This window comes from Microtus pennsylvanicus, chromosome 1 (assembly GCF_037038515.1).
Source record: "Microtus pennsylvanicus isolate mMicPen1 chromosome 1, mMicPen1.hap1, whole genome shotgun sequence".
In the NCBI taxonomy this organism is placed as follows: Eukaryota; Metazoa; Chordata; class Mammalia; order Rodentia; family Cricetidae; genus Microtus; species Microtus pennsylvanicus.
The window spans coordinates 74,972,024-75,000,010 of NC_134579.1; the positions used below are offsets into that span (position 1 = coordinate 74,972,024).

A 27,987-nucleotide genomic window follows, 5' to 3' on the forward strand; every position below is an offset into this window, starting at 1 on the left:
TAAAAATTTGCAAAATATTTAACATTTTTATTGCAAAGACACAGAATGAAAAGACTTGAAGTTTAAAGCAAACTGGTATTTATATAAAATCACCAAAAATCACAGGAATACAATGTTTATATAGAATATAATCTCATTACATAAGCAACCATATGACAAGAAATTAAATATGCATCAAAATCTGAAATAGGTTCACATCGGCTGGCTCTTTAACATGTTACCTCAACATACATTCAAGAAATGTTTTTTAATTTTCTTCTACTATAAATATTGACTCATCCATCATAATGATGTTTGAATAGTATATTCTTATAACGATGCAAAATTTCAGTTTAAAACAAATGTTTGAAAAAATAAAGTTCAAATCTGGACACAATGTTTCTAAATTTGTAAGAACTGTATATCTGTATAAGTATTGACAAAACTTTGAAAATTATTTAAAGGATTTGCATCTGTGTAATATCTTGGTCAATGTATGAAGACAGTACAATTAACTAATGTGAGGTATAATAATAAACTTTATGAAATGTATCTATTACATGAATTTTGTGATGCTTTCTAAGATTTGAGTTACTCCTAAAGCACTTGAAACAATCTTTACATCTGTAAGGTTTCTCACCAGTGTGGACTCTGTGGTGAATGTGAAGATTTGAGGCCTGCGTAAAAAACTTGCCACATTCCTGACATCTGTAAGGTTTCTCACCAGTATGAATTCTGTGATGTCTGTTAAGAGTTGAGTCGTGGGTAAATGACTTGCCACATTCCTGACATCTGTAAGGTTTCTCACCAGTATGGATTCTGCGATGTCTCTGAAGAGTTAAGTTGTGGGTAAATGACTTGCCACATTCTTGACATCTGTAAGGTTTCTCACCAGTATGGATTCTGCGATATCTGTGAAGAGTTGAGTTGTGGGTAAATGACTTGCCACATTCTTGACATCTGTAAGGTTTCTCACCAGTATGGACTCTGTGGTGAATGTTAAGTTCTGAGCTCTGGGTAAAGGACTTGCCACATTCTTGACATCTGTAAGGTTTCTCACCAGTATGAATTCTGTAATGCGCCTGAAGAGTTGAATCCCGGGTAAAGGTCTTGCCACATTCCTGACATCTGTAAGGTTTCTCACCAGTATGGATTCTCTGGTGAACTTGAAGTTTTGCATGATGGGTAAATGACTTGTCACAATCTTTACATTTGTATGCCTCCTCTCTGAGATTAATTCTCTTAAGCCTAGTGAGGCATGGAGATCTGTTGGAGCCCTTCTCATATTCCATGTAGTAGTTTTGTCCAATTTGATTACTTACAAAATGTTTCTCTTGTGTCTGGTCATTCTGCAACAAAAATAAAGGTGTGTGCTATAATAAAAAATCTTACAATTTTAATTAATATATGTATTAGCTATTAGAAACAACAAAATTTGTTCTGTGTATTTAAATAATAAGTAAAGTCTTATTGTGATTTGATATTTTGGAAATTTCTCCCTTCAAGATGATATTCTGAAAATTAGTCATCCTAGAGCTCCTAGGAAATGGTTTAATAACATCATTAAATGTGTAAGGCTTCTCACAACTAGAAATGCTATGATATATTTTCAGTCTCATTTGAGAAAAAAACTCCCTATGTATATCTCAATCGAATAGCTTGTGACAAAATATAATTATTAGTTGAGGGAACTTCAGTGAATGTTTAATAGTATATGTGTCTTTCAGTTTGTAGACTTTTCAAAATTCTTTGTAGAGTAAAAATATGCTTTAAAACTTATATTTTTTTACTGAAGAAACTTTCTGAAAACAAAATTGATCTAATGTGAAGTATTGCAAGCAAATGTAGAGATTTTTACAGGCAAACACAGGGTTGGTGAATACAAATTATATCAATCATGACATATTCCATTCTCTTTTCTCTCTTCCCAATAATTTGAGAACATCCTTAAATGCAAGTTTTTTAAGTCACTACTTACATCTATTCTTGATATTAACTTGTGGATAGGATCTTGTCTATTCTCCGGTGAAAAAAGGTCTTGTGTTTGATTAAAATAAAAAACTGGAAGACAGAAAAAAATATAAATATTAGTTCACATATGTGAAACACTTTCAGATATATAAGTGACATAATTTTAGAGAAAACTGGAATATAGGAATATATAATTATTAGTTCACATATGTGAAACATTTTCAGATATATTAGTGACATAATTTTATAAATATGTAGACTCATATGCAAGGTGGCATATTACAAAAAATAAACTTCAAATAATTTGTTCTAATGAAACAATCTTTTTAAGGCAAATGGGTAGATGATCTTTTATAACATATAATTAATAAATTATAAAAATGGAAGAAATGAAGTTATCTTACCTTACATATTCCAATCATAATTTTCAGAATAATAAACAAGAGTATCATGAGTTGAGTGAAATGACCCCATATAATCAGATGTCCGAATATGTGGCCTGAAGTTGGTGGATATTTATGGGTAGGGTAAAGTATCAACTTCCTGGAACACATGTATCTGGATAATGGCTTTGAGAATTTTAATGCCTTCTATTGCCAACAGTGAGCTGTCTGTTTCCTGTTTTGGTTCCAGATGGAATCTCTCACGGCAGCTCTAGCCCCTTGTCAACTACTACCTCTGATTTATCATAATGGATCTTTCTTCTGTATATTGTCTTTATCTTGGAGTTTTATCACAGCAATTGAAAAAGTCTATAACCCAACTACAAAAAATATTACACTCCTGATATGGTATATCTTAATGAACATAACTCATCTTCACAATCCCTCAAATTGAACAATATAAATAAAGAACACAGACTATTAATTAGTAAATAAAGAAGGACAGGAAGAACAGGAAACAGTTATTACTAACTGGCCCACAGAGAATCATGTATGCCACAAGGAAGGCATCCATAAATTTTCAGACATCATGAAATTCACTAGGACTGATCTTATTAAAGAGATACATTATCTCTTTTTCTTATACAGAAAATAGATGTTTTCATAAAATATATTCTTACTATGGCTTTTCTCCCTCAAAAGTCATGAGATCTTTTCCATCTTCATTGATGTCAGAATTCATCCACTTTCTGTCACTTAGAAAACAACTTGGCATCTAAAGAATCTGAAATTAGTTTGGGGTAATTCCAACTAGAATAAATGCCAATATTTTGTGAAATGTATTTTTCTAGATTCTTGTACAAAATAAGTTGTCATAGATGAGAGGACTTATTTTAGTATCTGTAATTTGTTTCAGTGATCAGCCATATCATTATTGAATGAAACCTGATTATTATATAAATGCAGAATATGGAGAAAGTGAATACCCTTTTATTGTTTCCTATTTTAGTGGAATGGTTTTGATTTCTCTCCAGTTACTTTGTGTGGGCTATAGGCTTGTTACAAATTGCCTTTTTCATTTGAAGTATGTACCTTGCATCCCTAATCTCTCCAGGACTTTTGTCAAGCAGAGGTTGTTAATTTTGTCAAAGCATTTTCAGCATCTAATGAGATGAACATATGGAATTTGACATTCAGTTTGTATAAGCAGTAGATTAATTTTTGGTTTTGAATTGTTGATCTGTCACTACATGTCTTGAGAGGAAGTGTCTGGTAGATAGTTCTTTTGATATGCTATTGTATTCAAGTTGCAAATATTTTACTAAGAACTTTCGCAGGTATATTCATAATGAAATTGGCACACCTTTTACTTACGTTTTGTGTGGATACATGGCTTAAGTATCAAGGGAACTGTCCCACAAAAAGAATTTCTAAGAGTTCTGGTCTTTTTTTATTTTTTTATCTTTTGAAGAATAGTTTGAGGAGTATTCATGCTAATTCAAGATAATTATTAAAGATAGGTGGTACAGTGGTACCATTATTCTGCGGCTTTGATATAGTATTAAAATTATTCCTATATCTTACTGGTTTACCCACAGAGTGGTGCATCTCTATGCCTTTATACCTAATGGAATTTAACAGTAAAAGTTGACTCATAGGTGGACATAGTGAAAACAAAAAAAATTAGGTTTTAATTAGCATGTTTATATCAAACCCATTTCATGGAATGATCAGAGCTCATTCAGGAGAGAGTGATAATACATGTTAAGTGTAGGAAGTCATGAATGACTATAAGAAACTAGTTCTTTTGTATGCAAAGTAACAGATGACTTATAAACTCATTTAATCAAGGCAGTATACATTCGACCTAAGAAAGCTCAAGCAAGATTAAAATTCTAGAGAAAAAGTGTATATGGAGACACACCTTCCTGAGATGATTCTATCACCTGAAACATATGTGGAGAAAGGGCATAAATTTAAGAATGTGCAACTTCTGATATTTTAACCATATTACAGGTCATGCTCAACACCCAGGGTTGTATGAGAATTACAGATTGAATTCTGTGGGTGTAAAAAAAAGAGAAAAAATAAAGAAGTTTAGAGGAAGTGGAACATCAGAGAACTGGAGAGTTGAATTGGTCAAATGATACTGTAATTTGTTTTTAAATAATTAATTAAAGTATTAAAAATAAAATATTATGCATATACAAATTTGATTCTCCAAACAAACTCAAATATAGATAAAAACACAAAGGAAAACAAGAGAATATACAACCTTTATGTGGACAGTAACATATAGATTTTGATATTCAGAGATTTTTATATGATTTTAAAATGGACCAGTAGCATGTATGACTCTAAACAATTCTTAATTTCTAATGAATATTTTGCAGAAATAAGAGTTACCTTTTAATTGCTGTAGAGTCTAATGCAATGAATGAACTCTACAATCTTCCAAAACGAGTACAACTATAAAAATCGTATTTTCTGATTATATGTGATAATACACACAATGAAAACTATGTAGTACTCTCATAAGAGCAGACAAAGAGACATGAACATTTCAGGGAAATACTCTTTCAAAAACTACAAAAGTTTTTAATGCTAATTTTATTTTCAATATTGTTCACGTCTCAGTTTGGTGGCATTCAAGTATATGGCAACAAATATTCTAAATTCTGCTTTATACCATAAATAAAGTTAAGTATTCATAGTAAATTTTTGGGTTTTCTGCTAGGTCCTTTGCTCAGGAACTGTTTTCTGCTCCTACACTAAGGCTACCCACCCAGAGCAGTGAGTGTCTGCCTACTGGGCAGGCCTCAAGGACCCCCGAATGGGAGCCCGGGCACCTTCAGCTTGTGCTCCAGGGGTGCCAGTGCCCTCCTGGATCTCGAACCACCTGCCCGATTTTTCCTTTTGTCCCCGGATCATCGGGCTACCAGGCGGCCCTGTTTAGGTACTGAGGAGTTCCATGTGGACAGGTGAGTGTGTGCTATCCAGGGGCAGATTGTCCCAGAAGAGAGCACAAACCCATCTCCCCCAGCTCCTTTTGCAGGGCTGTCTTTCTTACACATGACCCCCCCCCCCCCCAAGCCTGCATTTTCTGCTAGGTCCTTTGCTCAGAAACAGTTTTCTGCTCCAACACTAAGGCTACCCACCCAGAGAGGTGAGTGCCTGCCTACCGGGCAGGTCTCAAATCCCCCCCCCCCGAAAGGGAGCAGGCGCACCTTCAGCTTTTGTGGCAGGGTGTCCTGTGTTCTACTCGTCCCCGCCCTGCCCCCCAAGTTCTCCCTTTTGTCCGCGGGTCATTGGACTACCAGGCGTCTATGTTTCGGTGCTGAGGAGTTCCATCTGGACCCTACAGTTCCTGCTTCTACACTGAAGAGTTACACCCAGAGAGTCAGTCACAGCAAAGACTGGACCAAGACACCAGGCCTCTCCTGGCTCCATTTGAAGGAAGAGTTGGGAAGGCGCCAAGGCAAGAATTCCTCCAACACCTCAAAGGCAACATGACATCACCAGAATCCAGGGATCACGAAATAAGAATTGTACACCCTACTCCAGAAAAATTAGAAGAAATCGACTCAAAAGTGAACTATAAAAAATAATAGAAGACCTTAAACAGGAGGTGAATGGACAGGTCAATCAGACAGAAACCTAACAGAGAAATAAGAGAATTAATGGAGGTAATGAATCAAATGGACTCAACAGACTTCTATAGAATATTCCACCCAAAGAGGAAAGAATATACCTTCTTCTCTGCAGATCATGGAACCTTCTCAAAAATTGACCACATACTTGGTAACAAAGCAAATTTCCACAGGTACAAAAAAATATGCGTAACCTCCTGTGTCTTATCAGATCACCATGGATTAAAGTTAGAATTCAACAACAATGCTACACCCAGAAAGTCTAGAAACTCATGGAAACTGAACAGTCAACTACTGAACCACACCTGGATGAAGAAAGAAATAAAGAAAGAAATTAAAGTCTTCCTCGAATTCAATGAAAATAAAGAAATAACCCACTCAAACTTATGGGACACTGTGAAAGCATTCCTGAGAGGAAAGTTCATAGCACTAAGTGCCCACTTAAAGAAAACAGAGAAAGCACACATTGGAGACTTAACAGCCCACCTTAAAGCTCTAGAGAAAAAAGAAGAAGCAGACTCACCTAGGAGGAGCAGAAGACTGGAAATAATCAAACTGAGGGCTGAAATCAACAAAATAGAAACACAGAAAACAATCCAAAGAATCAATGAAACAAAAAGCTGGTTCCTGGAGAAAATCAACAAGATAAGATATATAAACACCTATCCAAAATAATCAAATGGCAGAAAGAGAATATGCAAATTAATAGAATCAGAAATGAAAAGGGAGACATAACCACAGACACAGAGGAAATTCAGAGAATCGTTAGATCTTAGTACAAAAGCCTGTATGCCACAAAACTGGAAAATGTAAAAGAAATGGACACTTTTTTAGATAAATACCATATACCAAAGTTAAACCAGGACCAAGTGAACAACCTAAATAGACCTGTTAGTCGCGAAGAATTAGAAGCTGTTATCAAAAACCTCCCTACCAAAAAAAGCCCAGGACCATATGGTTTCAATGCGGAATGCTACCAGAATTTCCAAGAAGACCTAATACCTATACTCCTTAATGGATTTCAAAATATAAACAGAAGAGGCATTGCCAAATTCCTTTTATGAAGCTACAGTCACTCTGATACCAAAACCGCACAAAAACACAACCAAGAAAGAGAATTACAGGCCAATCTCACTCATGACTATCGATGCAAAAATCCTCAACAAAATACTGGCAAACCAAATTCAAGAACACATTAGGAAAATTTTCCATTATGATCAAGTAGGCTTCATTGCAGAGATGCAGGGCTGGTTCAACATACGAAAATCTATCAATGTAATCCATCATATAAATAAACTGAAAGAAAAAAACCATATGATCATTTCATTAGATGCTGAAAAAGCATTTGACAAAATTCAACATCCCTTTATGGTAAAAGTATTGAAGAGATTAGGGATAAAAGGGTCATACCTAAATATAATAAGAGCTATATACAGTAAGCCGACAGTTAACATCAAATTAAATGGAGAGAAACTCAAAGCCATCCCACTAAACTCAAAACACGACAAGGCTGTCCACTCTCGCCATACCTCTTCAATATAGTGCTTGAAGTTCTAGCAATAGCAAAAAGACAACATAATGGGATCAAGGGGATTCGAATTGGAAAGGAAGAAGTTAAACTTTCATTATTTGCAGATGATATGATAGTGTACATAAGCGACCCCCAAAACTCCACCAAAGAACTTTTACAGCTGATAAACACCTTTAGTAATGTGGAAGTATACAAGATCAACTCCAAAAAATCAGTCGCCCTCATATACACAAAGGATATGGAAGCAGAGAGGGAAATCAGAGAAGCTTCACCTTTCACGATAGCCACAAACAGCATAAAATATCTTGGGGTAACTCTAACCAAGGAAGTGAAAGATCTATTTGACAAGAACTTTAAGGCATTGAAGAAAGAAGTTGAAGAGGATACCAGAAAATGGATGGACATCCCTTGCTCTTGGATTGGGAGGATCAACATAGTAAAAATGGCAATTCTACCAAAGGCAATTTATAGATTCAATGCAATCCCCATCGAGGTCCCATCAAAATTCTTCACAGATCTTGAGAGGACAATAATCAACTTTATATGGAAAAACAAAAAACCGAGGATAGCCAAAACAATCCTATACAATAAAGGATCTTCGGGAGGCATTACCATCCCTGACTTCACACTCTATTACAGAGCTACAGTATTGAAAACAGCTTGGTATTGGCATAAAAACAGAGAAGTTGACCAATGGAATCGTATAGAAGACCCGGATTTTAACCCACAAACCTATGAACACCTCATTTTCGATAAAGGAGCTAAAAGTATACAATGGAAGAAAGAAAGCATCTTCAACAAATGGTACTGGCACAACTGGATGTCAAACTGTAGAAGAATGAAAATAGACCCATAAATATCACCATGCACAAAACTCAAGTCCAAATGGATTAAAGACCTCAATATCAGTCTGAATACACTGAAACTGATAGAAGAGAAAGTGAGAAGTACCCTACAGCAGATGGGCACAGGAGATCGCTTCCTAGGTATAACCCCAGTAGCACAGACATTAAGGACAACATTGAATAAATGGGACCTCCTGAGACTGAGAAGCTTCTGTAAAGCAAAGGACACTGTCACTAAGACAAAAAATCAAAATACTGACTGGGAGAAGACCTTCACCAGCCCCGCAACAGACAAAGGTCTGATCTCCAAAATATAAAGAGAACTCAAGAAACTAGACTTTAAAATGCTAATTAACCCAATTAAAAAATGTGGCACTGAACTGAACAGAGAATTCTCCACAGAAGAAGTTCAAATGGCCAAAAGACACTTAAGGTCCTGCTCAACTTCCTTAGCAATCAGGGAAATGCAAATCAAAACAACTTTGAGATATCATCTTACACCTGTCAGAATGGCTAAAATCAGAAACACCAATTATGCCTTTGCTGGAGAGGCTGTGGAGGAAGGGGTACACTCATCCATTGCTGGTGGGAATGCAATCTTGTGAAACCACTTTGGAAATCACTGTTTCAGTTTCTCAGGAAATTTGGGATCAACCTACCCCTGGACCCAGCAATACCACACTTGGGAATATACCCAAGAGATGCCCATCATATGACAAAAGCATTTGTCCAACTATGTTCATAGCAGTATTATTTGTAATAGCCAGAACCTGGAAACAACCTAGATGCCCTTCAATGGAAGAATGGATGAAGAAAGTATGGAATATATACACACTAGAGTACTACGCTGCGGTAAAAAACAATGACTTCTCGAATTTTGCATGCAAATGGATGGAAATAGAAAACACTATCCTGAGTGAGGTAACCCAGACCCAAAAAGATGAACATGGGATGTACTCACTCATAATTTGTTTCTAGCCATAAATAAGGGTCACGGAGGCTACAATTGGTGAACCTAAAGAAGGTAAATAAGAAGGTGAACCCAAGAAAAAAAAATATAGTTATCCTCTTGGATAAGGGAAGTAGACAAAATTGCGGGGGAGAAAAGTGGGATCTTGGGTTGGGGTGGGTTGGGGATAAGGGAAGATGGGGAGAGAAAAGTGAGAAAGGGAGGATGGGGGGAACTTGGGGAACAGGATGATTGGGGTAAAGGAAGGCTGGATAGGGGAGCACGGAAGCACAATTCTTAGTTAAGGGAGCCACCTTAGGGCTGGCAAGAGAATTGAACCTAGAGTGGCTCCCAGGACCCAAGGCGATATCTCCAGTTAGTTCCTTGGGCAGATGAGGATAGGGAACCTGAAAAGACCCTATCCTATAGCAATACTGACGAATATCTTGCATATCACCATAGAACCTTCATCTGGTGATGGATGGAGATAGAGACGGCAATCCACACTGGAGCACTGGACTGAGCTCCCAAGGTCCCAATGAGGAGTGGAAGGAGGGACAAGATGAACAAAGAAGTCAGGACCACGAGGGGTGCACCCATGCACTGAGACAGTGGAGCTGATCTATGGGGAGCTCACCAAGGCCAGCAGTACTATGACTCAAAAAGCATGGGATAAAACCGGACTCTCTGAACATGGCGAACAACGAGGGCTGCTGAGAAGCCAAGGACAATGGCACAGGGTTTTGATCCTACTTCATGTTCTGGCTTTGTGGGAGCCTAGCCAGTTAGGATGTTCACCTTCCTAGACATGGACGGTGGGGGGAGGACCTTGGACTTTCCGCAGGGCAGGGAACCCTGACTGCTCTTTGGACTGGAGAGGGAAGGGGAGAGGAGTGGGGGGAGGGGGAGAAAGGTGAGAGGAGGGGGAGGGAAATGGGAGGCTGGGAGGAGGGGGAAACTTTTTTTCTTTTTCTCAATAAAAAATATAAAATAAAAAAAACAGAGGGAAAAAAAAGTAAATTTTTGGGTCATTTCCTGTGAATGAGACCCATAAAGTAATTTGAGATAACTATACAATGGGAATTTTTAGACCATTTCAGGGAAAGCTCTTTGCTAACCCCACTTCAGGGAAGAATTCCCCCATGTCCTAGGTTTCCCACATGTGTCAAGGCTTCATTGTGTCTTACCTCTTTCATTGCCTTCTGTCTCTCCCATGTTCACATTCCAGGGCTCTTTGCTTTGTTCAAGACAGATGATCAGGTCTGGTTTTGGCATTGAAAAACCTGAATATTAAAAGAGATATATAGCCATAAATTGGGATAATAGGAAAACACATGGATTTCTAAGAAAACACTATATAAAATGTCATATAATATAAAATTAAAAATATAATACACGAATTTCTGTCGTCCAAAATTTAAAACATTCAAAATCAATTTTGATAATATTGTATATCTTGATTTCCTTTGTAAATTACTATTGAAAGCAAATATGTTGTGAACCATCATGTTGCAAATCAATATATAATCTTGTCTGAAAAGTAAAATCTATTATACATGTTTGAATGATGAATGTCATTCTCAGGATTCAGGACTATATTGACAAGATAAAGTTACACAAAATATTGGGTTCTACATTATGAACTCCAAATTTTTTATTAAATTGACATGTAAAAGTAAGGCTGACAATTCAGACATAGACGTAATACATACTTATAGGAAAAAATCATAATAAAGAAGGAAACATGAAAAATAGTCTCACCCACAGAGACCATATTACTGTAGTTCTCTACCATGACATCCCTATACAAAGTTCTCTGTTCAACGTTGAGGCAGTCCCACTCATCTGGAGAGAAATCAATTGCAACATCCTCAAACGTCAAGATTCCCTGTCATGAAGGAAAACAGATTATGAGGTGCCCAGGTACAAATTTCTTTACTTAGACAAAGAATACAAGAATTCATCACAAAACATGATGTATTCTGGATTAGCATTATTTGAAAAACATACTCCAAAATACAGTCTATAAATAAAAATCTGTGTGCCTGAAATATTAAGCCATGTAGGACAAAATTAAGCTGTAGATGTACAAGCTGAAATGGGGTATGTGAATGGGAGCCAAATTAGCATCATGTGCAGTTCCAGACTTCACCAATTAAGGGCTTCTATTCTCAAGGCAAATTGTTTCATTAGGATCCACAATTTGAAGAGACAAGAGCTGTAAAGATGAAACCATGCATGCATTCACAGCTGTTAAATGAAAATGAGTGAAAAGTAAGATTGTAGACAGGGGCAGAATTGCTATATCCAAGAATGAAGCACAAATCCTACTGTAAATTATTCCAATGACATTACTGGGAAAGACCATGGAAGGCCTGACACCTGTGTGAGGCAAGCTCAAAAGAGGTGGGCTTCTAGCTGAATAAATAGTAGGAACACTGTGGGAAGATTTATAAAGAACAAGTTAGATGGTAGATTGTGTAGCTGATCCATGGCCTGAATCAGCTGATATCCTAAGCTGACTCGCCCCTGAAGCTACAAAGATCCACCACTGCTTCAAGAACACGAGATGAATATGAGAACGAAATTACAATAAGTTACTCATCAAAATTACTAAGGAACCAATAAAAGCACCAACAAAATGTTGATTAAACAACTCTGTGAACAGCATTCATGCCATACAGACGATTTTATATATTAGAGTTACTATAACAAACAGTACCTTGCCCTTATTCAAATTTTCTACATGACTCATCATTGGGCAGGTAGAAAGAAAAGGGCAAACCACTTCATATGTACCCTGATTGACAGTGTAGTTATGTTACTCATTGTACATTTCCTTGTTGTCTTTCTCCTATTATAATTCTTTAACATATTCACTGTCATTTCACTACATCTTAATTATTTTCTTTTATGATTTATACTGTTTTATTGTTTAACTGGGATTTAACTTTTGCATGTTTCTGTAGTACACAGTTTTCTTCCATTGTACCAGTCAAAATCCTTGTAATTTTCTCTCATTGCTTAGCTAGTTTTTTGCCTCCTTCTAACCTTCTTCTCTGTAATTACAATTGTAGATTCCCATAGTTTGACTGATGTTTTTTTTTATTGAGAAAAGGAGAAAAAAAAACAAGTTTCCACCTCCTCCTAGCCTCCCATTTCCCTCCCCCTCCTCCCACCCTTCTCCCCCTCCTCCCACCCTTCTCCTCCTCCTCCCACCCTTCTCCCCCTCTCCCCACTCCTTTCCCCCTCCCTCTCCAGTCCAAAGAGCAGTCAGGGTTTTCTGCCCTGTGGTAAGTCCTAGGTCCTCCCCCCACCGTCCATATCTAGGAAGGTGAACATCCAAACTGGCTAGGCTCCCACAAAGCCAGCACATTCCTTAGGATCAAAACCCCGTGCCATTGTCCTTTGCGTCTCATCAGCCCTCATTGTTCGCCATGTCCAGTTTTATCCCATGCTTTTTCAGTCACAGTCCAGCTGGCCTTGGTGAGCTACCAATAGATCATCCCCACTGTCTCAGTGGGTGGGTGCACCCCTCGTGGTCCCGACTTCTTTGCTCATGTTCTCCCTCCTTCTGCTCCTCATTGGGACCTTGGGAGCTCAGTCCAGTGCTCCAGTGTGGGTCTCTGTCTCTATCTCCATCCATCACCAGATGAAGGTTCTATGATGATATGCAAGATATTCGTCAGTATTGCTATAGGATAGGGTCATTTCAGGTTCCCTATCCTCAGCTGCCCAAGGAACTAACTGGGGACCTCGGCTTGGGTACCTGGGAGCCCCTCTAGGGTCAGGTCTCTTGCCAACTCTAAAGTGGCTCCCTTAACTAAGAATTGTGGTTCCGTGCTCCCCTGTCCAACCTTCCTTTATCCCAATCCTCCTGTTTCCCCAAGCCCCACCTCCTTCCCTTCTAACTTTTCTCTCCCCATCTCCCCTTACCCCCATCCCACCACACCGCCAAGATCTCAATTTTCTCCCCGGCAATTTTGTCTACTTCCCTTATCCAAGAGGATAACTATATGTTTTTCCTTGGGTTCCCCTTCTTACTTAGCTTCTTTAGATTCACCTATTTTAGACTCCGTGACCCTTATTTATGGCTAGAAACCAATCATGAGTGAGTACATCCCATGTTCATCTTTTTGGGTCTGGGATACCTCACTCAGGATAGTGTTTTCTATTTCCATCCATTTGCACGCAAAATTCGAGTAGTCATTGTTTTTTACCGCAGCATAGTACTCTAATGTGTATATATTCCATACTTTCTTCATCCATTCTTCCATTGACAGACATCTAGGTTGTTTCCAGGCTCTGGCTATTACAAATAATACTGCTATGAACATAGTTGAACAAATGCTTTTGTCATATGATAGGGCATACCTTGGGTATATTCCCAAGTGTGGTATTGCTGGGTCCAGGGGTAGGTTGATCCCGAATTTCCTGAGAAACCGAAACACTGACTTCCGTAGTGGTTGCACAAGATTGCATTCCCACCAGCAATGGATGAGTGTACCCCTTACTCCACAGCCTCTCCAGCAAAGGCTATCCTTGGTTTTTCTGATTTTAGCCATTCTGACAGGTGTAAGATGATATCTCAAAGTTGTTTTGATTTGTATTTCCCTGATTGCCAAGGAAGTTGAGCACGACCTTAAGTGTCTTTTAGCCATTTGAACTTCTTCTGTGGAGAATTCTCTGTTCAGTTCAGTGTCCCATTTTTTAATTGGGTTAATTAGCATTTTAAAGTCTAGTTTCTTGAGTTCTCTATATATTTTGGAGATCAGACCTTTGTCTATTGCGGGGCTGGTGAAGATCTTCTCCTAGTCAGTAGGTTGCCTTTGTGTCTTAAAAATGCTGGTACTATAATACAGATATAGTTTTCCTCAATGTATATTATATCCTTGATTCATTATTAGTTGGTTTAATACTCAGTTCTATTCTCAACGAAATTATTTTAGCTTTTAATATTAGAAGTAAATATCATAAGACATTATCTAATATCATTTTTCATTAATTCACAGTATCAGAAAATACAATTTTCCTTGCAAGTGTTCATTGTAAAGAGTCACTTTTCTGGCTCAAAGTTCTTGGGTTCCAAAACATTATGGATGTTAAGCACTAACGGTGACTCTTTTTGTCTATTCTGTTGTTGCTATGTTTTGCAGATTTCTCATTAAGGGATACATAGGTATTTTTGCAGTGGGTTTATTCAGCATTTGCAGTTGTTTTATGACTTATTAAACCTCACTTACATTATCTAGAAAAAAAATGTCATGGAGTAAATGATTTTTGAAAGAGATTTGTTAAACTTCTTTACTGAATCTTTGTGTGGTTTGGATATCAGGGTTAATGTGTTCTTACAAAAAGAATTTGTTACTATTCCTTCTATTTCAGTTGGTTGAACAATTTGAAGACCATAAGGTCTGCTTTAAATATTAAAGAATTGTGTCCTGAAATCATCTGACCCTGGATTTTGTTCTTTTTTTTCCATTGGGAGATGATTTTAACGACTGCTTTTCTTTCAATAGTGTTCATAAGTCTACTTACGTTGTTTATATGATCTTGATTGAGCAATTTTTAAAGATATAATTGAAAAAAATTCATTAATATTAGATTTTTTTATTTGGTGAAGTACATGTTTGAGCTACTCATTATTATTTGCTACTGTCCCACTTTTCATTTTTTATTTTTCTTTATTTGGATATTCTCTCTTTTTATTTTAGTTAGTTGGACAAAGGTTTTTCTATCTTGTTGATTTTCTTAAGTATGCCTTTGAAAAAATCCAACCTCAACCCTTTCATGATAAAATTATTAAAAAGAATATTGATAGTGACATACCTAAAATAATAACTTTTGCAGAAAGTCTCTAGAAATATCAAATTAAATAGAGAGAATCTTAAATACATTCAAATAAAGATAGGAAGAAGGCAAGGCTGTCAAATTTTCTAAAACCCAGTCTTTAAGACCTCCATACCAGACACGGCCCTTCCCCACTTCTCAGCTTCTCTAGTCAGCTATCTGGCAAGCTTCCTACAGCTAGGCTGCCTCAACAACCCAACCTCATTTATTTGACCCTGAAAGCTACAAGTCTCACTCCACCCCAAACCTCCTATTCCCCTGAAAACCTCAGAGAAACTGAAACAGAAACTGAAAATACACATGGAGGACAAAGAGAAGAACAAGAGAGACACTCTGAAGTACAGTTGGGACTGTACAGAGTGGACAAGGAGTGCAAACAGAGAAAGCAGACCAAGAAAGCAGGCCAATAGAGCAGACTAAGAGAGCAGGCCAAGAGAAACCTCAGTGGTTCCTTGAGACATAGACAGTGACTGTACAGAGCAGACCAAGATCAGTTCCCCAAAAATATATCCACTTCGAGGATTTCAAAAGATAAAAAGAAACATTGTACCACCAGAACCCAGTGGCCATACAACAGGAAAATTTAAATATCCTAATAGAGTAGACACAAAAGAAACTGATTTTAAATGTAATTTTATGAGGATGATGAAGACCTTTAAAGAGGAATTGAAAAATTCCCTCACAGAAATGGCAAAAAACACAAACAAAAATTGGAAGAAATCAAGATATCTCTGAAAGGAACCCAAGAAAACACATTCAAAGAGTCAAACAGGTGATTCAAACATTTTGAGGAGTTCAATATAGATGAGGCATTAAAGAAACCAAAAACCAAGGGAATCCAGGATAAGGAAAATCTTGGTAAATGAACAGAAACCACAGAGGAAAGCTTAACCAACATAATACAAGATATGAAAGAGAGAATCTTAGGTGTTGAAGATACAATAGAGGAAATAGATTCATTGGTCAAAGAAAATCTTAAATCCAACAAATTACTAACACAAAACATCCAGGAAGTATGGAACACCAAATTATGGCAAAATTTTAGAATAATCTAGAAAGAAAAAGAAGAACTTTAGCTCAAAGGCACAGAAAATGTATTCTACCATATCATAGAAGAAAACTTTCCCAACAAAAAAAGAGATATCATTATGAACCTACAAGAAGATTATAGAACACCAAATAGACTGGATCAGAAACAAAATGTCCCCTTGCCATATAATAATCAAAATAAAAAACTATAAAAAAGAAAGAGTATTAAGAGCTATAAAGGTAAAAAAAAAAAAACAAGTGACATATAAAGCAGACCTACCAGAAATACACCCAACTTCTAAATGAAATCATTAAAGCCAGAAGGTCCTGTACAGATGTTCTGCAGAAACACTAAGAGACCATGGATGTAAGCCCCTACAACTATACCCAGCCAAAGCTTTAAATCACCATTGATGTAGAAAACAAGGTATTCTAAGACTAAAGGAGATTTAAGTAATACTTATCCACAAATCCAGTCCTACTGCAAGTAACTGGATGAAATTCCAACCTAAGGAAGCAAACTGCACCTACAATAAACACAGGCAACAGATAACCTCACAACAGCAAACCTCAAAAAATGGAAACACACAAAAACAACACCGAAAAATAAACCAAATTAACAATCACTGGTCATTAATATCTCTTAATATCAATGAACTCAATTTACCTATAAAAATACTGGCTAAGAGAATGGGTATGAGAGGAGGATCCCTGCTTCTCCTGTATACAAGAAGCATACCTCAACAGCAAAGATAGATCTTATCTCAGGGTAAAGGGTTAGGAAAAAATTTTCCAATCAAATCAAAAATCTATCCTAATCTCAAACAAAAAAGATTCTGAACTAAAATCAATGAGAAGAGATGGAGTGGGACACTTTATACTCATAACAAGAACAATTCATCACGATGAAGTCTCATCTTGTCCCAAATACAAACACACTCAAATATATGAGGGGGAGTTGATTGGGGGAGGGGGAGGGAAATGGGAGGCAGTGGCAGGGGAGAGACAGAAATTTTTAATAAATGAATAAAAAAAGAAACACTACTAAAGCCTAAACTTCACATCAAACCCGACACTCTAATAGAACGAGACTTCAACTTTCCACTCTCCCAAATGGACAGGTCAACCAGACAGAAAGTTAACAGAGAAATAAGAGAAGTAACAGATGTCATGACTCAAATGGATTTAACAGACATCTACCAAATATTCTACCAAAACACAAAAGAATATAACTTCTCAACAGCTCAAGAAATCTTCTCTAAAATTGACCACATGCTTGATAACAAAGCAAACTCAACATATACAAAAATAGGAATAACTACTGTATCTTATCAGATCACCATGGTTTAATGTTAGAATTTAACAATAACACTAATTGCAGAGCCTAGAAGCTCATGGAAACTGAACAGTGCTCAGTTGAGCAAATCTGGGTCAAGGAAGAAATAAAAAAGACATTAAATACTTCCTAATTCAACGAAAATGAACGCACAATGTACCCAAACTATGGGACACTACGAAAGCCGTGCTAAGAGGAAATTTCAGAGCACTAAGTGCTAACATAAAGAAATTGGAAAAATCCAACACTGGCAACTTCACACCTGAATACTCTAGAACAAAAAAAAATCCTCAAACAAGAAATAAATAATTTCAGGACAGAGTAAACAATACAAATAATCAGTGAAACAAGAAGCTGGTTCTTTGTGAAAATCAACAAGATAGACAAACCATTATCCACATAATGAAAAAGCAGAGAGAGAATATTCAAATTAGCAAAATCAGAAATGAAAAGGGGGACATAAAAACAGGCACAGAGAATCATTAGGTCATACTACAAAAACCGGTACTCCACAAAATTAGAAAATGTAAAACCAATGGACAATTTTCTGGATAAGTATCACATACCAAAAAGAAATCATGACCAGGTGAGCAATTTAAATAGACTTATAACCTACAAATAAAAAGAGGCTGTCATCAAAAGCCTCACAAATGAAAAATATGCCCAATTTTCAACAATTTTAGCACTGATTTTAGTCAGAACTTCAAAGAAATCCTAATACCTATATTCCTCAAATTCTTCTACATATTAGAAACAGGAAAGAACATTGCTAAACACTTTATATGTGGCTAAAGTTACCCTGATACCAAAACCACATAAAGTTTCAACCAAAAAAAAGAATTATAGACCAATCTCCCTCGTGACTATTGATGCAGAAAAACTAAAAAAATCGAATTAAAGAACACAACAACAAAAAAATCATTCACCAATATTAAGTCAGCTTCATTCCAGACAAGCAGTGATTGTTTAACATATGAAAATCTCTCAATATAATCCATTATATAAATAAACTAAAAGAAAAATCCATACGATCATCTAAGAAGATACTCAAAAAACATTTGACAAAATCCAACATCCCTTTTTCATAAAGGTCTTGGAAATATCAGGGATACAAAAAACACAGCTAAACATAATGATAGCAATATACAGCAAGCTGACAGTCCACACCTATTTAAGTAGAGAGAAATTCAAAGTGGTCACACTAAAATCAGGAACAACACAAGGTTGTACACTCTCTCCATGTCTATTCAACACAGTTCTTAAATTTCTAGCTACAGCGATAAGGAAACAGAAGGAAATCAAGGGGATACAAATGGGAAAGAAAAATCAAAATTTCACATTTACAGATGATATGCTAGTATATATAATAGCCCAAGAATTCTACCAGGGAACTGTTACAGCTGATAAACAGTAATGGGGAGTATAAAAGAGCACTCAAGGAAAGCATTTGTTTTATGTACAAATGATAATGAAGCTGAGAAAGTAATCAGAGAAGAAACATCACCATTCACAATAGGCACAGAGAACATAAAATGTCTTGTGATAACTCTAGCCAAACAAGTGATAGACCTGATCAACAAGAACTTCATGTCTTATGAAGGAAAAATTTAAGATATAAGAAGATGAAAAGATCTCTCATGATCTTGGAAAAGTAGGATCAACATTAAAAGGCTGTCTTACTGAAAGAAATCTACGGCTTCATTAAATCCCCATCAAAATACCAACACAATTAGTCACAGAGCTCACAAGAACAATTTTCAAGTTCATATGGAAAAACTAAAAATTCAGCATAGGCCAAACAATCATGTATACTGCAGGAACTTTTGGAGGCATCACCATCCCTGCCAACAAGCTCTACTATAGAACTACAATAATGAAAACATCTCTGTATTGGCATAAAAACAGATAAGTTGACCAAGGGAATCAAATCAATATCATGGATATTAATCCACATACCTATGATCACCTGATTTAGACAAAAAACCTAAAAGTATACAATGGATAAAAGAAACCATCTTCAACAAATGGTGCTGGCATAACTGGATGTCAGCATGTAAAAGAATACAAATAGATCCCTAAATACGGCCACACACAAAACTTGAGTCCAGATGGATTAAAGACCTCAATATAAACCGACCAAATGAACTTGATAGAAGAAAAAGTTGGAATTAGCATTCAATGCATGGGCATATGAGACCACTTCCCAAATATAAACATAACATCAGCATCACAGACACTGAGTTCAACAATAAATAACTGGGACCTACTGAATCTGAGAAGCATCTGTAAAGCAAAGGGCACAATCAATAAGACAAAAGGCAACCCAATGAATGGGAAAATATCTTCACTAACTCCAAATCTATAGAGGACTGATCTTCAAAATATTAAAGAACTCAAGAAATTAGACGTCAAAATCTGATTGAAAAATTGCATACAGCACTAAGAAGAGAATTCTTAACAGAAGAACTTTAAATGTCTGAAAGTCACTAAATGAAATTTTCAACATCCTTACCCATGAGGGAAATGAAAATCAAAACCATCTTACATAAGACAGAATGGATAATTTCAAAAACACCAATAATCATTTATGCTGGAGAGGATGCAGTGGAAGGGAAACACTTATCCATTGCTGGTGGGAATGAAAACTTGTAAAACCATGTTGGAAATAAGTATGGTGGTGACTCAGAACATTGAGAATCAATCTACCTCAGGACACAATAATATGACTTTGGGGCATATACTGAAAAGATGCTCAATCATACTACAAAAGCATTTGTTCAACTATGTTCATAGCAGCATTATTTTTAATAGCTAGAAGCTGGAAACAACCTAGATGCCTCTCAACTGAATAATGGATAAAGAAAATGTGGCACAATTACACATTAGAGTACTTACTCAGTAGAAAAAAAAAATGACGTCTATTATTTGGCATGCAAATGGTTGGAACTAGGAAAAACCATCCTGAGGGAGTTAATCCAGGCCCAGAAAATGATCATGGTATGTACTCACTCATAGGTGAATACTAGTTGAAAATCAAAGGAAAAGGGGTGCATAGTATAATCTACAACCACAGAGAATCTAAATAAAAGGAAGAACACTTACACAAACATGAAAATATCCCACTAGAAGGGGAAATAGACAAGGTCTCCTGAGAAAGCTAGGATCATGGGGATGGGGGAATAAAGGAAGGAAAAATTAGAGGAGCGGAGGAGAAGGTGAGTGGAAGACCTGAGGGAACTAGATGTTCGAGATGGGGTTAGCACAGAGTAAGAGTAAAGGAGATCTTGATTGATGGATCCATTATGTGGATAGCACTATATACAGTAGAGAAATACTAAGGAATCCACAAAGATGACCCACCTAAGATCCTAAGAAAGAGAGGAGAGTGTGCCTGAATTGGTCTTGCCCTGTAGTTGGATTGATGACTATCTTAAATGTCATCATAGAATCTACATGCAACAACTAATGGAAGCAGTTGCAAAAACCATAGTGGAAAATTAGGCTGATCTCCCAAAATCCAGCTGAAGAGAGGAAAGAGTGAGAATACAAGCAAATTCGTTAAGACCCTGATGAAAATACCCACTGAAACAACTTCCTTGATCTAATGGAAGCCTTCCAACTCTAGCCTGATAGCAGAGAAACCACCATAGAATCAAACTAGACCCTCTGAATGTTGGTGACAGTTGTATGGCTGGGGCAGACTGTGGGGCCACTAACAGTGAGAACAGAATTTAGCACTACTGCTTGTTCTGATGTTTTGGAACCTATCCTCTGTAGAGAGATACTTTGCTCAGTCTAGATATAGTTGGGACTTCCTTGGTCCTTTCTCAAAGCAATGTGCTAGTCTTTGTTGACTATGCACCCCTGGGTAGTAGGGTGGAAGGTAAAGAAAGGAGGAAGATGGAAGGGAGGGGAGAATGGATTCGGCATGTAAATTGAGAAAAGATAGTTTTTAAAATGAATTTTAAAAATTTATTTAAAGCCAAAAATTATATAATGCAAATATTATTATACATTTTTGACAGTCTGGTATCAAACTTGATATGTATTTGAGTCTGGTATTCAAATCCTGAACCACCATCCTCTAACTCCCAAGGTCTGGGAATATAGTCATAGGCCACCACACTCAGCCCAAAAATATAAATCATGTTATTAAAGACTCAATAGAGGTTCACCACATACGGTTACCATATAAAAATAAAAAACAAAACTTGTGTTTGTGAAATCATTCTCTTATGTGCTTTAGAGCTCTTATTTCAATAATACGGATTGTAGGGGTGTGTGGATATTGGAACATATGGATAATAATTTAAAAGAACAATCATTTGAGATATAGTGATGGAAAATGACTCTAAGGAAACAATAGTGCCTGCAGGATGGCTCAGTGGGTAAGGGCCCTTGCCACCAAGTCTGTTGACCTAAATTCATACCCCAGGACCCACATGCTGGTAGATGAGAATTAACTTTCTCTTGTTATCCTCTGACCTCCACACATGCACCATGACGATACACACATGCACACAAGCACAATTAATGCATGCATACACATTCTCTAAATAAATAGATGACTACATAAAAATGTAAAAAAAATATAATCAGTGGGAATAATTACATAGGTTTATTCATGGCTTTTTAGCTCACTCTTCGGGACAGGGGCATGGGAGAGTTTTCAGAAACCTGCAACTTAAGAGCAGGTGTTGGCTTACTTGGAAAAGAATCAAAGCATCTATGGAAGGTGGATATCCCTCACAACTGAAGTATTTTCAGATCTTCTCTTTCAATCATTCACATTTATGCCTTGCATAATAGTGAGTGCTTTTAATTTCTTCATCATGACACCATAAATACTGTATGAACATGATGACATGTTACCCAAAGGCCTATAATGTCAGACTGAAAACTGTGCTGCTCTGGCATGCTGTGAAAGAAATTCTCATCTCTCTACTAATATCAAAACTTTGACCAACTTTAATATAAATGTTAGAATTGACTATGACACCTGCTTTAGTATGCACATTACCTAACAAATTATAATGTATTTACCATACTAAAAAGATAGATTTCAAATAGGACTTAGATTGTCCGGCTGGAGAAAATATTATCATTCTGTTTTATGCAATACAGAAAGATTCTACCAGACACATCCAGCTAAAATGAAGCAAAAACTGCAGTGTTTGAAAATGGTAATGTCTTGCATTATATGGATTTATTGATCAAAATAGAATTTGTGCTCCATTTCAAACAACCCCATTGAACACATAGAAGTGGAGCTGGTATCTATCACAACCTGAGTCTTTGGTGTACCAAAATTGTCTACATACTATTGAGAAGAAACACAAACATCAATCTCAAATGCAAACCGTTTGATCTACATTGGTGTCCTGCCCATAAGATATGTTAGTATAATTGTGGCACAAAGCTTGTGGAGGTAATATTCCAAAATCTGATGTGATTTAAGGCTAACTCCATGAGATGAAACCAATAACTCACACTGCTTTGGTGACAAAGAACAAGAAAGTAGACAGCCCAGGACCCTGAATAAAATCAAACACTATTTTTTTTGTTCTAAAAAAAGAGAAATAAAATTTCTCCTAAATGACATTCTACCATACAGCAGATAGATAGATCAAATATACATAGATCAAAGCCTTGCTCACCCATTCAGAGGATATTCCTCCTGAACAGGTAGAGAGATAAAATAGATAAGCTCACAGCCAGACAATATGCAGAGATTGAGGGACCTTGAAATAATGCTGAATTGGAGGTCTCCATCAAATACCTTGCCTCAGGGTTCACAAACCATGTAAAAGAAGAGGAAGATACCCACATATCCCTCCCATACACAAACATACAAAGGCCTCTACCTCTAATGGATTGAAGCACATATTGATGAAAAGAAATTGAGGCAGCATATACAGGACATTCACAGTTCAAATAAGAACTGGACACATTCCCAGTTCCCTAGCCTTGAAGCAATCTCCAACTAATAATCCCACATAAATGAAAATTTGGTTCTCTTCAAAGAAATTTTGCTGGGATAAGAAACTACTCTCAAAGGTAGGTTGCATGCTGAGTCTCAATAAACTCAACAGCCTCTTAGAAATTCCTTGAGTCCTAATGTAGTGTTAAAAATTTATATCTTTCATTTTCTTATAATTTATTTTATTTATAAATTTTATCACCAACTGGCAATACTTCAAAATAATTATTGCTGATAATGGGAATTCAATGCATCCTGGCTGCAGAATGAAACACTATATACAACACCAGAAACACAAAATCAAAACTAATGATCTCTGAATTAAATCAACATCGAGATATTAAGATAAACCAAGATAAACATAATTTGAAAGATAGTCACATCATTATTGTACTGATAGTTATTGTCCAAGAAAGAAGGCAAGGAAACTGTAGTGTGAATGAAACAGCATCAGGTTTATGCTGAGTATAAGCTATGTGTATCTGCCGCATTCTAGATTCTCAAGTGAATTCTATATATTTCTTTTATTTTCCATGAAAATATGACATATCTAATTCTACTATCTCATTACTGAAAGAGCTATGCTAGGCAGCACATTCCAGGTGACTGTATATGAATTTTTAAAAATCAGTAACCAAACAGAGTGCTCAGATGCAAGCCATGCCATACAATTGCATTTCTTCTCTTTGTATGAGAATATGAGTTGGTCTATGGAGAAAATGGGCATCAGCCAGTTACAAAATTTATCTATCACAATGGAATTCCCAGTGATGAACATCATCAGTTCACTGAGGTAATATATCCTGAAAATAATTGAGCAGGCAAGGACAAAATGGAGGTAAATCCACACTGAATAAACAATATATATCTACATACTCAATAACAGCACTCTTAAGAAGTACAGGCAAACAAATAACAGCTGAAATAAACTCTGTAAGCTAGGCTATGAGAAACAGAGAAGTAAAGATTGCAACATAAATATATAAGCTTTGCAGAAGAAATTGAGCATAGTTTCTAAGCAGAGAGATGCTTACTGCAGAATCAGCCATCTCTTCTGTCTCAGGGAAATCAATATGCCGCTTTAGCTCCTGGATTCTCTCTTGAGGAATTTGCTAAATAAAAAAAAATGTATTATCAAACACCTTTCACCTACTGCAAGCACACTCACCATCTGTAGAACCTCAGAAATCAAGTGAGTATTCACTCATGGTGTGGTATCACAGATACTCAGGAAAACAGGAGCCGTTCAAATGATGAGTTTCTCCCTTGCTGAGTTCAAGCTTCTGAACAAAAGTGAAGTTATACAGTCAGAGCTTGTACTGTACTGCCATGTTTTACTCAACCGAGACAAAGCAGAAATGGAGAAACGAAAGCTGAACTCAAATGTACATCAGAATCCTATAAAGTTAATCATGAACTTCACTGTGTTTCTGCTGGCCAGGTTCACAAAGATGGGGTTGCTACTTAGATTAATGAATGGAAGCTGTGGAATGGAATGAAGCACAACTGAAAGCAATTTCAGGTCAACATGCAGTTATTCATGACTGAAATTCTGAGGGAACTACAATATTTTTGGATTCTCTTAGTTGAAGCAGTAGAATTCAAAATGCATCAACACTAGACATTGTTCATTAAGTATGTAACATATTATCACAGTATATTATGATATATTCTTTTGGACTCATATATATTGATGTGTAGAAAAATATATTGACAAAATAAACTTAGCTAAAATATTGATTTCTACATGATGAATCTCCAAGGTTTTTAAATTAGCATTAGAAAGTGAACTGGAACATAGTTGAACAAATGCTCTTGTCATATGATTGGACATCTCTTGGGTATATTACCAGGAGTGGTATTGCTGGGTCCAGGGGTAGGTTGATCCGGAATTTCCTGAGAAACCGAAACACTGACTTCCACAGTGGTTGCACAAGATTGCATTCCCACCAGCAATGGATGAGGGTACCCCTTCCTCGACAGACTCTCCAGAAAAGGCTATCATTGGAGTTTTTTATTTTGGCCATTCTGACAGGTGTAAGATGATATCTCAAAGTTGTTTTGATTTGCATTTCCCTGATCGCTAAGGTGGTTGAGCATGACCTGAAGTGTCTTTTGGCCATTTGAACTTCCTCTGCTGAGAATTCTCTGTTCAGTTCAGTGTCCCATTTTTTAATTGGGTTAATTAGCATTTTAAAGTCTAGTTTCCTGAGTTCTCTATATATTTTGGAGATCAGACCTTTGTCTGTTGTGGGGTTGGTGAAGATCTTCTCCCAGTCAGTAGGTTGCCTTTTTGTCTTGGTGACAGTGTCCTTTGCTTTACAGAAGCTTCTCAGTTTTAGTATTATTTGTAATAGCCAGAACCTGGAAACAACCTAGATGCCCCTCAATGGAAAATGGATGAAGAAAGTGTGGAATGTCTACAAATTAGAGTACTACGCTGCGGTAAAAAACAATGACTTCTCGAATTTTGCATGCAAATAGATGGAAATAGAAAACACTATTACACGCAGACAGAATATTGTATACATAATAAATAAATAAAAAAAACTCAAAAAAAAAAAGAAAACACTATCCTGAGTGAGGTAACCCAGACCCAAAAAGATGAATATGGGATGTACTCACTCATAATTGGTTTCTAGCCATAAACAAGGGTCACGGAGTTTACAATTGGTGATCCCAAAGAAGCTAAGTAAGAAGGTGAACCAAAGGAAAAACATATAGTTGTCCTCTTGGCTATGGGAAGTAGACAAAATTGCCGGGGAGAAAATTGAGATCTTGGGGGTGGGGTGGGATGGGGGTAAGGGGATATGGGGAGAGAAAAGTGAGAAGGGGAGGATGGGGGGAACTTGGGGAAAAACAGGATTGGGATAAAGGAAGGTTGGATAGGGGAGCACGGAACCACAATTCTTAGTTAGGGAGCCACCTTAGGGTTGGCAAGAGACTTGAACCTAGAGTGGCTCCCAGATGCCCAAGCCGAGGTCCTCAGTTAATTCCTTGGGCAGCTGAGGATAGGGAACCTGAAATGACCCTATCCTATAGCAATACTGACGAATATCTTGCATATCATCATAGAACCTTCATGTGGTGATGGATGGAGATTGAGACAGAGACCCACACTGGAGCACTGGACTGAGCTCCCAAGGTCCCAATGAGGAGCAGAAGGAGGGAGAACATGAGCAAAGATGTCGGGACCACGAGGTGTGCACCCACCCACTGAGACAGTGGAGCTGATCTATTGGGAGCTCACCAAGGCCAGCTTGGCTGTGACTGAAAAAGCATGGGATAAAACTGGACACTCTGAGCATAGCGAACAATGAGGGCTGATGAGAAGCCAAGGACAGTGGCACGGGGTTTTGAACCTACGTAATGTGCTGGCTTTGTGGGAGCCTAGCCAGTTTGGATGTTCACCTTCCTTGAAATGGACGGTGGGGGGAGGACCTAGGACTTACCACAGGGCAGGGAACCCTGACTGCTCTTTGGACTAGAGAGGGAGGGGGAGAGGAGTGGGGGGAGGGGGAGAAGGGTGGGAGGAGGGTGGGGGAAATGGGAGGCTGGGAGGAGGGGAAAACTTGTTTTTTTTTCTCTTTTTCTCAATAAAAAAAGTTTAAAAAAAAGAAAGTGAACTGGATATAATCATATCGTAAAGAGCTGTTAATCATACTTGACAGGAACAACCATGATAAACAAGGAATCATGAGCGAATAACAGTCACACCAACAAAGAGAGCAATGATGTAGTTCTCCAACATCAATTGTTAAATTCTCTATTCAGAGTTCAGGCATTCTCATTTCTCTCCCTGATGTCCTGACAAGAAAGTTTTCCATTTTATCATATAGCCAGGTAAAAAGTGTTTACTTAAACTATAGAAACATAACTTCATCATAAAACTTAATGTGTTTGTGCAAGCATTACTCTAAAATCCAGACTGTAACTTAAGGTCTGTATGAACAAACCATGATATGAAATGTGGCTCAAAGATTGTCTGTCATGGAATGTGTGAGAGACAGATTATCTTCTTATGTATTTCCACGAAAAGTCAGGGGAACTGACTGGAATAGGACCTATAATCCCCATGGCAAATTGTTGCTATAGAAACAACTGGCTGGAGAGATATGAACTGTAGCAATAAGACCACAGATGGATTCTCTACTGGCAAAGAAAGTGTGGCCAGAGTAAGACATGTAGCAAAAGGAATGATTATTATATCCATGAAAGAAGTTTTTCTTGCACACCACCTCCACTGACTCAGTGTGAAAGAGCAAGGATGTGCTGACTCCTATGCTCCTATAATGATACTTGAGGTGTGGTGAGCTGTAGAGAGACAGCCTTTGACATCTTGAATAAATGTCAGGTACATTGTGGGCTGAGATATAAAGGATAAGTTCAAGCAGTACATTGAGCAGCTGAGTCACATCATAAACAACTGAAGTTGAATCTCACCTGAGACTACAGGATTTCATCACTGATTCGGAAACTCTGAA

At 37.1% G+C, this 27,987-nt stretch overlaps 2 protein-coding genes across 2 annotated transcripts in view; both read right to left on the minus strand.

Moving 5' to 3' along the window:
- LOC142847896 (immunoglobulin lambda-1 light chain-like) overlaps window positions 1-27,987 on the minus strand; it is a 270,740-nt gene that overhangs the window by 240,798 nt on the left and 1,955 nt on the right. The gene's annotated exons all lie outside the window — the stretch shown is intronic.
- Window positions 46-27,972, minus strand: LOC142847894 (uncharacterized). The gene is made up of 5 exons (XM_075969135.1): window positions 27,947-27,972; window positions 11,070-11,196; window positions 10,496-10,591; window positions 1,958-2,040; window positions 46-1,328 (listed from the first exon to the last, which is right to left on the minus strand). Exons 2-5 carry the CDS (start codon window positions 11,101-11,103, stop codon window positions 495-497), a joined length of 1,047 nt encoding a protein of 348 aa, XP_075825250.1. The 5' UTR covers window positions 11,104-11,196; window positions 27,947-27,972; the 3' UTR covers window positions 46-494.